Here is a 14,646-nt window from a genome sequence, read left to right on the forward strand (position 1 = left end):
TAAATAAATATAGCATTTCTATAAAAGTCGTTGGTCGGGTTCGTTGCAACATTACAAATGGCCGTATTATTTAAGTTGCTACATTCGTAAAGTTACCGCCATATTTTATGATCAAGGGCAGTTACCTCAACTTTATTTTATTGCCTTTAAAACACGCGTATATCAGACAGACTGTTACGTTTAGTAAATCGTAAACCAGGTTGCTGTTGTATTGGTTGCCGTGACAACAAAAATGTGGCAGGAGTTTAAAGTTTAACGAACTCTAATAAAGTTTTAATTCAGTCGTTACACGATAATGGCGATGATTGCTATTATTGTAACGCCTATGCATGCTTATTTGAATCCTATACCAAAAATAATAAAGGATTTTTTTTTCAATTTGCAGATAATCATTTTCTCGTGGTCGCTGATCACTTGTGATCATTAATGATCACTTAATAGTTCGAGCACGTAGGGTTAATGGAAAATTCCAGGGTTATTATGCGTGGAAGACTATGGCGCAATCTCGGTCACTTGACACCAGGTTAGGCCGCATTTACCATAATATTTTCATTGTGGGGTTAAGTGGTCAGAACTGTCGTTCGTTTTTGCAGCTTTTGCGTCTATGTAACTTAACCTACCGCAGCACACTCACTCGTTTAACCGAACAAGGAAACTTCGAGCAAAATGTAACCGACAACATAAAAAAAGTTAACCACGTTTCGACTTCTTTGTTGAACCATGGGGGTTAATGAGGCAATGAACACCGTCGGCCTCCATCGACTTACGGGTTATGGGGTATAATGAGGTGTCTGACGTCAAACAAAGTCGCATGTTTTAAAAGACGCCAATGAACCACGGCGAGCGTGCGTCAGTTACGCGACGTAAAAATGCCTAAAAGTTATTGAAAATTTCTTTTTTAAAAAAACAGCACGATCACGCAGTCGCTGCATGCATTTTATTGAATAAACTTAGAAATAGAAACTGTATATATCGCTTCCAAAATTAAACGTATCGAAAATAGCGAAAACATTTCTTGCAATGAAATATACAAAGGCAAAATGACGCACACAAAGTGTTATAACCGAATAATATAAAGTTTAGGAAACCAAACGTACATAGCTTTAGTTTCTTTCCATATAGACTGAGTTTAGTTGATATTTGTTTATTTCCTTTTCGGCCATTTTGATCAAACATATTCGGAATATTTGTCCTTGGATTTTGGGATTTGTACTTTGGTTTCGTAAGGCTCCCGCACAGTGTAACCTGTTGGCGTATATTTGTAAGGGGGCGAATCCTCATCTTCCGGTTTAGGTCCAGGCATGCAGAAGCAGAGTATTGCTGTTAGAAGAGCTAGTGCACTGCTGACGAATCCAAGATACAGCGCCGCACCCATTTCGTATATGATCATATTATCTTGCGTGAAAACGGAAAAGAAATCCTCAACCACAACTCCAGTGTACCATGACACCGATGCAAGAGTTAGAACTCCTAAAAAAATGTAAAGAAATTGGATGTCATTGTTGTGTTATGTTTATATACAGTATAGGGTGGGGGAAGATGGGGCACCTTTTCGTTTTATTTTCTCGTCGCATTTGGTAGTAAACAAAGAACATTCAAAAAATTATTAAACCATATCCCCACGATTTATATAAACTGTTGTTAATTGTTTAAACCACGATCAGGATATTTAGATATTATGTGCTAAAAGTGTCCCATCTCCCCCACCCTACTATACATTGATTCCACAATCGGGCGTTTCCTTGGTCATTCGATTTAAATACGGAAACATATTAATTTTGCGATATTCCAACTATACTTTACAAATTAAATACAGGTCTAATATATAGAAAAAGTCTTACCAGCAACAAGAAATAAAACTCCAGAAATGCGCATAAGATTCCGCTTCGCAGAAAGATTGCCGTCCAATAATTTCGAACATTCCATACCGATTAAAGTAACAAAGCAGCCAATCACCGATAGTGAGAGCGCGATGCACATCATTGCCCGTATTGCGAGAATGTAACCTAAAAAAACAACACAAGTCGTTAAATCGGTGGTAAAATTCTAAACAAAATATTGCATTATATAGTAGAATGGGGTATAGGTTGGGACATCTTTAGCACATAATATCCAAATATCCTGATCGTGTTTTAAACAATTAACAACTGTCTATGGGAGTCGTGAGGATAAGGTTTTATAATTCTTCGAATGTTTTTTGTTTACTACCAAATAGGACAAAAAAATATAACGAATAGGTGTCCCATCTTTCCCCACCCTACTATATAAAATGTGCGCTATAGAAATAAGATTAAAAAAATTATACAAAATATGGCTTTATACAAAACTATGCTTTATGTAGAATTTAGATTTTTTTTAAATTGTAAACAAGTTCTGGCATTATACTCTATAGAATTTAAGAAATATTTTGGAATTATAAACAAGATATTCGGCATTGTATAATATGCTGTATAGAATACAATACGCGATAATGAGATGGTTTATACTTTCGGTTAATGAAGTTCAATGTCGCCTATTGTAGAAAAATGTTTGGCAATTATTTGATAGATTATAGGCCACGGTATGCATATAATTTTTTGAACAAATTTTTTTGGGCGTATTTGTATATGTTTCTATCAATTACGCGCGTTATCCTCTTTTATTTTTTTTAAATTAAAATAAGTAAATTCCAAATATACCAGCTGTCTCAAACATAGAACCCATTTCTTCGCAATGATATTGACCCCCATAGGCTTGCATACAGTCAGCCCATATCCCACGCCAAGCAAAAGCTGCACCGAGAACTGACGAACTAGTGGGCCCATTAACCGCCCACATGTTCCAAGTTAACGTGGTGGCTATGAGCGCCGTGGACGTGAATGCACAAATAAAGCTACACAGTTGATGGTACATTTTTGGTCTAATCGATTTGACTTTTCCTCGCTGAAAAAAACACCCACTAATTCGCAGCAGTAATCGTAACGATAATGCCGGCCGCTTGTGCCGTTATATGTTTATATATTGCCATAAAATTCATTTTGTATAAGGCAAACGACATTTTCAATATTTACGCAGTTGTAAAATTCAAGGGATTATATTCCGAAGTAGCTTCTTCGCACGCACAATACGTTATACTATAACTTTAATGCTCAGTGTGCAGTTTGTACCTTTTTCGTTGAGCATTGATTGCATTTCTTCACATTGATATTGTCCGCCGTACATTTGCATGCAATCACCCCATATTCCACGCCACGCCCAAATTGCAGTAAGCACACTAGAACTAGTTGGACCATTCACAGCCCATTGATTCCAAACAGTAGTGGTCGTAATTAACGATGTTGATACAAACGCCAATACGAAAATGAGTATTTGCCCATACATGCCTAAATTCTACGTCTAAAACTTCGACACCGTGCGTATACCAACAAGCTCAGCCCCAAAAAAACTTTTTTCGTTCTATTTTCAAAAACCCAAAATAAAAGGTAAAGTTTTCCCCGCATTCTTTTTTCTTCGTTTGCTTCAAAATTGCGCCAACGAAAAAAGGCTTGTCTATTATTTAAAAGATAAAATCGAAAAAAATATTTAGCAGCAATCATTTATAAGCTACAACATTTATCGGTTTCCACAGCTTATTCAAGTCAGATTAAATCATTGCTTAATGTGTTTCAAATATAAAACTAACAGTATTTAACTCGTCTTTTAATAATATAAATGTTATAAGTTTAAATGTGATGCTCGTGCAAAGCAGGTTACTGTGGTATCGGTAAAGGCAATGTTACGTGTGAGGCTACGGCGTTTGTCAAAGATTAGCTGTGGATGGAAATAACTAGGCTATTCAGGAGATTTTATTGGGCATGTAAGTGGTCAGCATACAGATTTCTTTCTTTGAACAGTTGTTCTTGTAGTTGTTTTTCTGGGGCGACTTTATATAGTATATACAAACCTTTAAACACGGGCTGTGCTATAACCTATAGTATAATAATTAACGTGTCTGTAATACTTTATATTTATACTGATATTAATCTTGCATATATAAACGTTTATACACGAACTCTGCCAAAGAGATTAAAAAAAAGATTAAAGTATAATGATCAACGTATCTGTAATACTTTATAATTATACGGATATTACAGAGGAACAAAATGAGATACATACTTTTACTGTATTTGGGGCTGTTGAGTTCCTATCAATGTTAATATATGTACATATGTTAACATTGGTTCCTATACAAACTTTGGATGCTGTGTTATCGTAATATTTTGTCGTGGCAACAGACAGCATTTAATGGTAATCGTTGGAGTAGAACGACAGGAATTTTTCAGTTTGTACTTTGTGTTTGTGCGTTGGTTTGGTAAACATTGGTTGTAGGAGATTGGCGTTTATGTTTTTACAAGCGCAAGCTTTCCGTTGAAACATGAATTGTAATTCGCCAATATAAGTTTCATTAGATAAGAAGGTATCAGTGATAGTGAAGAATATCAGGTACTCAGTAAAGTTAAACATTACTATTACCTATTAGCAATACGTTTGGCGCATATATTAGTAGTTTCGCAGTTCCTTAATTCACAGTTTCGGTTTAGTGCTTAGTGGGGCAGGAATTTTAAGTGGCGCCATTTTTTGTGCTAATTTAACTTATTTAAATACGGCAGTATAGATTTTATAACACCTGTGCTTGTGCGCGGTTTTTTGCCCAAATGTTCTCTTAAGGTCAAAAAAACGTATTCTCTTTTAGAAGGTGTTAATAAAATTACATTTTTATGTTATTATTGAGATGTTTCTGTTTAATAATAGTTTTTATTCTCCACAGTTATACAGAGATTTTGAACTTTATTGTAATTGTTACAGCAATGTGTAAAAAGTGATGGAAAACCCGCAACACCAACAACCACAGCTTCATTATCATGATGGAAAGCAAAGATTCGTGAAACCTCAAATTTTGAAAGACAGTGACAGCGAGGATGATTCGGCTTCCTACACAAATTCATCAGATTTAAGTGAAGATTCATTAGATGACGGTTCCTCATGGCATAATGAGGCCATGAGGACAGGGGAGCTGTTTTATATCGAAGAGGACCTTCCTCTGGATGAAATTGATGAATCTGTAGCTTATGATGCTGCTTCTAACAACCAAAATGACCATGGTGTGTCGAGAAAAGGTCGGTCTATCATTCCCTATGTTACCAAAACTATCCTTGTTCCTGTAGAAGCTGCTTCACATTACGGCCACAAGTTTTCAACTGATCTTCTAGCTAGTATGTTAGGTATTATTACACTTGATATGAGATTAGATAACCAAAGTGACACCTCTGAAGACAGCAGTTATGAGAAATTGTCTGTAGATGTGTTAGTTCCAGGGGGAGCCGCTCTGCAGACAGGGCAAGTCAATTTGGGGGACATACTTCGCGCTGTAAATGAAGTTCCCGTTACGATAAATAATGTTGAAAAAGTTTTAAGGTCGGTAACCCAGCCATGTGATTTAAAACTTCTTTTTCAAGTTGATCAAAATAACATTGAAAACTTTAAAGAAATAGTCAGCATGCACAAGCTTCCATCTAAAAACACTGACGATGTAAGTATCATACACCTTCTTTCACCTGCAGAAGACAATGCTAAATCCTCCCAGTTACCAGGGCCACATGGGGTAATGTTCCTCACTATGAATATTAAATCGGATACAGCAGGAGATGATGACGATTTGCTTTACAATTATCCATCATCAGATTCGGTGTCTACTCCCATTTCAAAGTTATTACAAATACGTGGGGTTTTTATCACATTATCAGACATGATGAAAGACAATTTCTCATGCAGTGTGTTAAGTAGTAGTTTGATGGTGGAAAATCAACTTGTACATTGTGCTTATTATTCCATTGGTAGCGAGATACTTATAATTTGTGTACCAGGATCCAGTTTCACTGTTGCTCATGTACAAAAAGTAGCAGCAAATGCAGTTCGTTTGCTCAATCTCATGTATGGTTCTCTTTTATCTGCATTTCAACCAGAAAATAAACACAGAGTGGATCATCTTTTTCATAACATTTTAATGCTGAACTCGGCAAGTACTTACGAGCGACTTACGGAGCCTTTTCATCTGACGCAGTCAAATTATCTGCGATTGCCAGGTGAGGTCAGTGCACATGTAAACGCAGCACTGTCAGAATTTGAAGCAAGTGACTTTGAAGGAGGCTTTGCTGAGAAGCATAGCTACACAAGAAGACTTTATAACATTCGTGGTTCATGCTTATTTCACAATCAACATCTTATAGCCAATCATTTGCCTACAGAAGATTTTTCTGACCTTTATCTCTTCTGTTACAATCATGCTTTACTGGAACCAGCTAAGAAAGATAAAATTGGACTTCTTCTTATTTGGAGGGAGGTTTTTCGATGGAAAAACAGAGTTTGCTACACCAACGACAAAGCAGATTTTACCGAGAGCAAGGGTAGATATTTCTGGTTGATAGTTGGTTTAAAAAAGAACATTCTCTGCGTCTTGCTTCAAATGAATGGAAAGCTGTTTCCAACTGCTCACACTCCACGCCCTGATCCTTTGTATGTCAATCAAGCAAAAGCTACTCTGCTTAATTTGGAGAGTTATAACTTGCAAGGATGCATATCGCAGGTTGCTACTTCCTCATCATTGCCTTTTATAACTACTGCAAATAACTTTGTCAGCAAACCACAGTCGTTGTTCAAATCAGCCAAACCACCAACTGGATCAAGCGGCCAAAGCAAGGGTTTTAAACTTCCATTTAATTCACCACTAAAATTAAGAAATACCGCTTCGGACAGCGATGGTGAAATAAAGTCAACACAAAGCCCAAAAACACACCCAAAGTTCAGTGAAGATCAGAAGACCCCACCCAGAAGTAGAAGCTTGTTTCGGGAGAAGTCCTTCAGTTCTCAAGGATCAGGAGAGAGCTTTGGATCCCCAAAGCCCACGGCAAAATTAGGCAACTCACAAATGAATACAAGCAGACAGGCTAGCATGAAACTTGAAACAGATGGGCAATCTAAAGTGGAGTCAAAATACATTCAACTTACAACTGGGAATGTTAACACTTTATTTTTATATGTGAATCTTGATACTGCAAAAGGGATTGCAATCATGCCAACAGACTATGATATTAACTGCAATACAAGTCTAATGGACCAAAGTATTGTAGAAAATTTTCGCCGGTACGCTCTGATCATTCAACAACGCTTAGCTGCCAAAGATGGTGCAGTTGACGAATGCCATGAAGAAGGTGTAATGTTTCAGTGCCATGGTGGCGTGACAAGCGGTCAGCAAAAGAAACAACCTCCACATGTTCAGTATTGGGTTGTGGGACGGTCACTAAAGTCTCCACTGAAACAGGAGCTGTATGTTTGTTTTAGCAGTTCAGCTTCACAAAATATGATTGAACTTGCATTTCGCATTGCAGCACAGGGTTAACATTATTAAAGTAAAATAATGTAATATCTTTATTTCTCTTTTCCATTACGGTTGTGAAGATTTAGAAATTTTATAAACGAAAAGACAGGATATAGCGACAAAAATACATTCGAAATCATTAATACTACACTATAGTGTACCGTTTTTTTATTGTGAACTTTTTTTAAACGCTTTATATTTTAATATGGGTTCAAATTCAATGTTTAAGCATACCACTGTGAGCTGCCTGTTCATTGTAAAAATTAATGAAAATGCACTCTTATCTGTATAGGCTACTATATTTAAATAGTTGATTCCTACTATTTTGTACAATTGTTCTGTAAAATAGTGTCAATTTTGTAGTCCAAATGCAATTTGTATAAATTTCATTTGCTATGTTGGTATGTTGCACACAAGTATGAGCATTACAAGAAACTTTTTAATATTACCTCTAAAAAAAGTATAGTAAGGTGGGGAAAATGGGACATCTTTAGCCCATAAAATCCAAATATCTTGACCGTGTTTTAAACAATTAACAAAGGTCTATGGGAGTCGTGACGATACAGTTCTATAATTCTTTGAATGTTTTTTGTTTACTGCCAAGTGGGACGCGAAAATAGAATGAAAAAGTGTCCCATTTTCCCCCACCCTACTATATATATGTTTAGGTTAAAAGTGGGTAGGATTACTAATACCTCTTTTTGAAGGAATATCATATGTTAATTTCATACCAGTTCTTTTTTATTTTGTACAATGTTATGTTTTATATATATTTTGAAAAATAAATGAAATTTAAAAACAAGATTTTGATTGTGAAATTTATTTTCAAACACAGTTTCTTTTTTATTCTATGTGGGTGAGGTCCCGCAGTGTGGCACGCCATGAGTGCTAGGATTTAGGCCAGGATTGACCCATTACCCCAAAAATGCGAAAATATATGATTCCATGTTAAGTAAATGAACAAATGACACTTGTTTGGCGAACTAACAAATGTCGTTGAACAGAAGTTTTAAGCAGGTTATGTCTGTATTTTATTTGTTGAGTTTTACGCATGTCACTTTAGGAAGTTTAGGTAATTGCATATTTTATGTATATATGTCTGGCAAATTGGACAACCCATTAATGACCAGTAAAATTGGTTCAATGGAATGTCTTCCATGAGTAACATACAACCACGGTGTTAGAAGCATCGAACACGGCGTGACCTTTGGATTGCGATGCGACGCCGGTGTCGTGTAAAATTTGTTCCGGACATAAAATTTGGTCCTGGTGCTAATCCGCCGCGACGCTACTATGTCCACAGAGAAGGTTAGACAAAAGAATAAGCGCGAAGATTGAAATACGATCGGAAATGAAAAAACATCAGGGTCTATAAACTACACTTTTGCGGTGGGGAGAACCAAAATACCGTTGTTAGTTGTTCAAAGTACGATCAGAAAATACGGGATTTAGGTACTAACGGTCTTACTCAACATTACTGTATTCAGTATTATTATTATTCCTGCCCATAAGTTAGAAACTAATATTTCAATATGTTAACGTTGAGCTCGGATTGTTTTTAACAAGGGGTTGTAATGAAAATTGTTCCGGGTTGTTTTCAGTATATGCACACGTTGCGGCGCGTACCTGGACCAAGTTTGACACTAACACCGATAAACTTCGTTATAAACCTTGAACTTGTTATATATTCTATAAACGTATCAGGTATGAATTATAAATCACGCGCAAAAAATAATTTATAGGTGTTGTTAAGGCGGATTTTTAAAATACTGCAAATCGAAGATCATTGCTGTATGCTCTATTCATTGCAAAAGATATAGGTGTGCGCACAACCAAAATCTTCAGTAACGTCACGCATTAAATTATAAATATTTTGAAAATTAAACGTTACGATTCTAACTTTGGTCGTTCGACAGCTTTAAAAGTTATAATGTTATTGTCACTCACGTCTTACCAACACACGCGAAATTCCAGAAAAGCGCAGATGTGGGTGCACAAAAAGAAATTTTTAATTATTCGTAGGCGCTTAAGTGATTGTTAGATCGCTGAGGATTCAATTTAGGTGCTGATCTACACAGAAAGCTAACAAATATAGAATAGTGTTGTGCCGAAAATAAAGTCAAAGCTGTTTAGTATAGGGTAGGGAAAATGGGACATATTTTTATTCTATTTTCTCGTCACATTTAGTAGTAAACAAAGAAAATTCAAACAATTATAAAAACATATCCTTGTTACTCCCATAGAACAATGTTAATTGTTTATAACACGATCAGCATATTTGGATAATATATGCTAAAGGTGTCCCATCCTCCCCCACCCTACTATATATTACCCATTACAATGTTTCATGTTTCGTGAAACAAATTCAGGGTTATGCTTGTACTACATGACTTTTAGTGTTAAGACGAGTCCGTATAGCAAACACGAAGCAAGTATTCAAATAACGATGACGTAGATAACCAATAGTTTAAACTTTAAGAAACAACTTACTCAATGTCAATGACCCATCTTACAATACAACAAACATGTTTTCTAATCTAACGAAAACACGCAGAGTTTAAATATAAATATTCCAACCAATGGGAATGTTAATAACGGATCGAATATACTGTATAGGTACTGTGTACTGTATAGCCAATTCCGTTACTGCAAACAATTTTTCCCAAAAGTGCGATTCTATTGACGTCTACATATATACTCTTTGTATAGTAATGTAGGGTAAGATGGAATACTTTATAGCACATAATATCCAAATATCCTAATCGTGTTTAAAATATTTAAAATGGTCTAAAGGTGCCGTAATAGGTATACGGTTTTATTATTTTTTGAATGTCTTTTGTTTACTACCAAATGGGACGAGGAAATAAAGTAAAAAGGTGCCCCATCTTCCTCCACCCTACTATATATCACTTTAGGTTGTATTAAGTATACTAACTTGGCAGTTTCATCATTCCAAAACCGTTGCATTGATACTGTCCAGTGCTGTACTGCATACATTCAGACCAGAGACCGGAGAACGCCCAGATGGGGCCGAGCACAGGGGCACTTGCGGACGGGCTTGACACGGCCCATTCGTTCCAGAAGGTACAGAAAACACAGCCTGTGGTTGCGAGGAATCCTACCACGAAACAAATCATTTGACATTCCATTTTAAAGCGTTGCTACCTTTGTACTTCAGATCCTAAATAGAAGATATGAGCTGTGTACAGGGGTGTAGCATATACAAAATATTTCGGCTTTTTAGTTTTTTTGGTGTTCGCAAAAGTACGAAACTTCATTGAGCCTTATTGCAGAATGTTATGAAAAATATACCATGAAATGTAAAAACATTTGTGTATACAGCAACCAATATATATTGATTATGTCGTTGTGTTGAGCAACATTCGTAGGTTTTGCGACCTCGCTTTAATGTAACAACACTTTTTTCAAAAAGTACTGTTTGCCCTTAACGCACTTCTAACGACTGTCATTTTGTAAATAACTCTTTTTTTGTTCGTAATTCTATTTAATATGATCTTGGCTACGGAAGTCGAAAAGATATTTAAATGTATGTTATAGTAGGGAGGGGAGAAGATGGAACACCTTTAATACAAAATATCTAAACATCCTGATCGTATTTTAAACCATTAACAACGGTATACGGGTGTCGTAAGGATACGGTTTTATAAATCTTAACATTTTCTTTGTTTACTACCAAATTAGGCGAGAATATAGAATGATAAGGTGTTCCAGCTTCCTCCACCCTTCTATATTATCTATTCATACGATCAACTCGAATTAATTAAATAAAACGCCACGTGCTTTCGTTGCGGAACCTCTAAAATTCGTGGTTCTTGGTAAATATGTCCTATGAACATATATGCAGTGCTATTGGCTGTCAATAATTACAACTAAAACTGATTTTTTGAATTACTATATCCAGTTTGGAGAGAGATCTTTTAACCTGGCTAGAAAATACAAAATTTATAAACAAACACAAAAAAAGTTTACCTTTCGATCAACCTTATGCGTTTAAGTTATAATGAATTATCAAAAAAACCGCCGCGTTACCTTGCAGAAAAAAAAACATAATTAAACAATTATAATACCGTTTTTGCCACTTGCCCTGTAAGTGATCAGGAGAATGAAAAAATATCGCCAGTCTTCGGCTACTGCGTTTGCTTTTATACAAGATGACGTGTCAGGTATATTTACCTACACATCGCGTCAGGATAAGTTGCTTGCTGGATTTATTGCAAAATGCGTCATCGATATATATATAGGTATACAGCGATTGCGAGAATCGACAGCAATACTTCGATTGCGTTTAATCGTTCTTTGTCCACATGGACCCCACAACAATCATAGCTAATAATTGTGTGCATATTTTACGGCACCGTGTATTACGAGTAGTGATTTACAATTTTCTGGAAAGTCATCGTTACAATGTAAAACAGTTGTGCGTACTAGATTAATCATGAGCTGATTATGGTAAAAGGTAGAGCGGGTAAAATTCTTTATGATAAGACCTTAAATTTTAGTTCCTAAGTAAACGGGACGTGGCTATTACCCTATGCAAGTACGTGATAAAATGACCGATTCTGGCACTCGTAAAATCGCAAGTGAATCGTCTCGAATAAATGGACGTGTAGTACTGTGTGAGAAATGGATCGCCTTTAGCGCATAATATCTAAATATTTTGATCTTGTTTTAAACAATTAACAACGACCTATAAAAGTCGTGTTTTATAATTCTTTAAATGTTCGTTGTTTACTACCAAATGGGACGAGAAAATGAATGAAAAGGTGTCCCATTTCCCCCCACAAAATATGATTGCGTAAACCCAATCATGGCCTCTCAATGTATTGTGTTGAGTAGACCATAAACCAACGTATTTTGCCCACACTCTCATAGGCATCGGTGAATTGGCACGCCGCGGAACAGGTTGCCCACTTATTTCTCCATCAAACTTTTTATAGTCGTTTCAGTGTATAGGTCCGTCATCATAGGTTAAAACATTGTGTGACTAAAATTAACTAAAACATAATTAAGTCTCACATGAAAGTTGCATAGGCGAACTATAGTCGAAATAACACCATTGCAAAGATCAAACCCGATATAATATATTAGGTTGGGGTAAGATGATACTTTCATTGTCCCAATTGGTGGTAAGTATAAAACATTTACATAGTTATATAACTATATATACCAACGGCTATATGGAAGAGCGTTGCACAATTGGGAAATATGGGATGTAGTAGAATGGGGGGGCAGGACGGGACGCTTATTTTGTAACATAAAATGTAAATATCCTGATCGTGTTTTAAATATTTATTAACAGTCTATGAAGGTCGTGAGGATACGGTTTTATAATTCCTTGAATATTCTTGGTTTACTACTAAATGGGATAAGAAAATAGAATCAAAATGTGTCCCATCTTCTCTCTCCCTTCTATATATATATAAGTTATTGCAGTATACCCATCTTACCCCGCAGTACTATATATATTAATTAAATAATTTTGTTGGCTATTTATGTGTATAAATACTTGTAAATGTGAAAGCCAAAACAGAATTTTTTTTTAAATTATAATGCGCAAGGAAGGCGTTTTTTGATTAGGCTTGTTTCAGCTTCTAAAAACAAAAGAAAAAACCCCAAGTTTCGTATATTATCGAGGAATAAGTATCGTATGTTTGGTAGTATTGATTAAAGTAAGAAGAATTGGTAGGAACAGACCACCGCTATACGTAAGACCGTGTTTGATTGGCTATATTAGGCTACTGCTGTTTGATTTTACGTAGTTGTTCTTACGTCGAGTATTCTGAATAGATGAAACGGGATGAATGGCTTCGTTTGTATAAATCACCAAACAACCTTTTTCGTTGTGTAATTTCCGAGCTAATTGTTTAAACAAGATAAGTTCTACATCCGCAGTTGTTATCAGCACTTTTCAACTGGCCTTTTGTTTTGTGTAAAGTCTGCGGCGATTTGTAACTATGTACTCTCAATAATGGGCGGTCTTCAGTTGGGTGTGATTGCTCAGCAGTCCAGCTGCGGAACTATGCACAGATTAATCGCCTGCCCTGTCAGCGAAATATAAATTTAGGTCATACCCACGAAACAACGCCGCAATGTCCCTGTTCCCATAGATATCACATAATATTTTCATTCACTCCGGAATATGACGACCCGAAAAGTCAACAACGTATTGCCCACACTCCGGCACGGAGCTCGTTAAAAAGTAATTGCGTTGCCACAACTCTGAATTCTTGACGCGATATATAAATTACCGTTGACGGGAATACGTCATCTGCTTCCTTTGTAATGCTGGAGTATGATGAGTGCTTGAGTATGATCTGCTACAGACCAAAGTTAACAAATGAACAGCAACAGCGCATAAAAGTTGAATTAGTCAAATTTTAGTTCTGTTGGGTATAAGATAGCAAGCCGTATCAAATTTTTAACCGTTAGCAACGCTTTTAGACTCGTGGGCTTATATATTTTTTGTTTATTAACAAATGGTAAGCAAAAAGACAATAAAAATGTGTCCCATCTTACCCACTCTCCTACTGTATAATTTTTGGAATGCCGTATATAGCTACCGATTACCCATATTTTTTATCGCGTTTGTAAGAGTCAACAACGCTTTTGTGAGTCACGGGCGTATATATTCTTTGCTTATTAACAAATAGTACAAAAAAAGGAAATGAAAATGTATCCCATCTTACCCACATTTACTGTATATGTTTTTGGGCTTACTGTATATGTTTTGGGCATTAAACTTTATATTCGTGTGTGACTCTCGAATTTCCTAAACCATCCTTAAAATGACATATATAAGACATAGTCGGAAACACATATTCATTCGGCGGTTGCTCCAACCTAGCGGCCGCTAATAGTTTATCTAAATTGTTAGCGTTACAGAGAAAAATCCAAACAATGATCATGCAGATAGCTACCCATGTGGTAACTCGTAAACGGGTAGGAGCTGTGAGAATCCTAACACATCAAGTGTTATAATGAATGTCGTTGCCCCGCCACGAAGTACTATTTTCCAACATGTCTGGCGCCGTGGCAAAGTGGTTAGCGCACCTGCCTGTAGCCCATAGGTAATGGGTTCAAGGCTCGTCGCTGCTACACTTATGGGCGTACGTGTCCTTGGGCAAGATACTTAACGGCAATTGCTTCAACCCAGTGTTCACTAATGGGTTGTCCACAAATTACCAGCCATACATAAATAATTGAAAAAAATCCAAAAAATAATCATTCACAAA

The 14,646-nt window shown here is 36.3% G+C and overlaps 2 protein-coding genes across 4 annotated transcripts; one reads left to right on the forward strand and one right to left on the reverse strand.

The window, feature by feature from the left end:
- Window positions 1-915: 915 nt before the first annotated feature.
- On the reverse strand, window positions 916-10,573 carry LOC100179981 (claudin-19). 3 transcript variants are annotated; one of them, XM_018812221.2, is made up of 3 exons: window positions 10,329-10,573; window positions 1,842-2,006; window positions 916-1,470 (listed from the first exon to the last, which is right to left on the reverse strand). In XM_018812221.2, exons 1-3 carry the CDS (start codon window positions 10,540-10,542, stop codon window positions 1,169-1,171), a joined length of 681 nt encoding a protein of 226 aa, XP_018667766.1. In that variant the 5' UTR covers window positions 10,543-10,573; the 3' UTR covers window positions 916-1,168. The 3 variants fall into 3 exon arrangements, with proteins under 3 accessions (XP_018667766.1, XP_002128486.1, XP_002128468.1); XM_002128450.4 differs by lacking the exon at window positions 10,329-10,573 and adding an exon at window positions 2,679-2,978; XM_002128432.4 differs by lacking the exon at window positions 10,329-10,573 and adding an exon at window positions 3,147-3,431 and having other exon boundaries at window positions 921-1,470.
- LOC104266836 (protein inturned-like) lies at window positions 4,313-8,195 on the forward strand. Its single transcript, XM_009864003.3, has 2 exons — window positions 4,313-4,461; window positions 4,825-8,195. The coding sequence occupies exon 2, from the start codon at window positions 4,841-4,843 to the stop codon at window positions 7,412-7,414; it is 2,574 nt and encodes an 857-aa protein (XP_009862305.1). The 5' UTR covers window positions 4,313-4,461; window positions 4,825-4,840; the 3' UTR covers window positions 7,415-8,195.
- Window positions 10,574-14,646: the final 4,073 nt, after the last annotated feature.

Source organism: Ciona intestinalis, chromosome 1 (genome assembly GCF_000224145.3).
Source record: "Ciona intestinalis chromosome 1, KH, whole genome shotgun sequence".
In the NCBI taxonomy this organism is placed as follows: Eukaryota; Metazoa; Chordata; class Ascidiacea; order Phlebobranchia; family Cionidae; genus Ciona; species Ciona intestinalis.

Bases quoted from the DNA above. Each gene is read 5' to 3' on its own strand.
- LOC104266836 (XM_009864003.3), top strand. From the start codon at position 4,841: ATGGAAAACCCGCAACACCAACAACCACAGCTTCATTATCATGATGGA.
- LOC100179981 (XM_018812221.2), bottom strand. From the start codon at position 10,542: ATGGAATGTCAAATGATTTGTTTCGTGGTAGGATTCCTCGCAACCACA. The intron at 2,007-10,328 runs GTTAGTATACTT...TTGTTTTTTTAG, and splicing joins TGGAATGATGAAACTGCCAA to GTTACATTCTCGCAATACGG. The intron at 1,471-1,841 runs GTAAGACTTTTT...ACATTTTTTTAG, and splicing joins AGTTTTATTTCTTGTTGCTG to GAGTTCTAACTCTTGCATCG.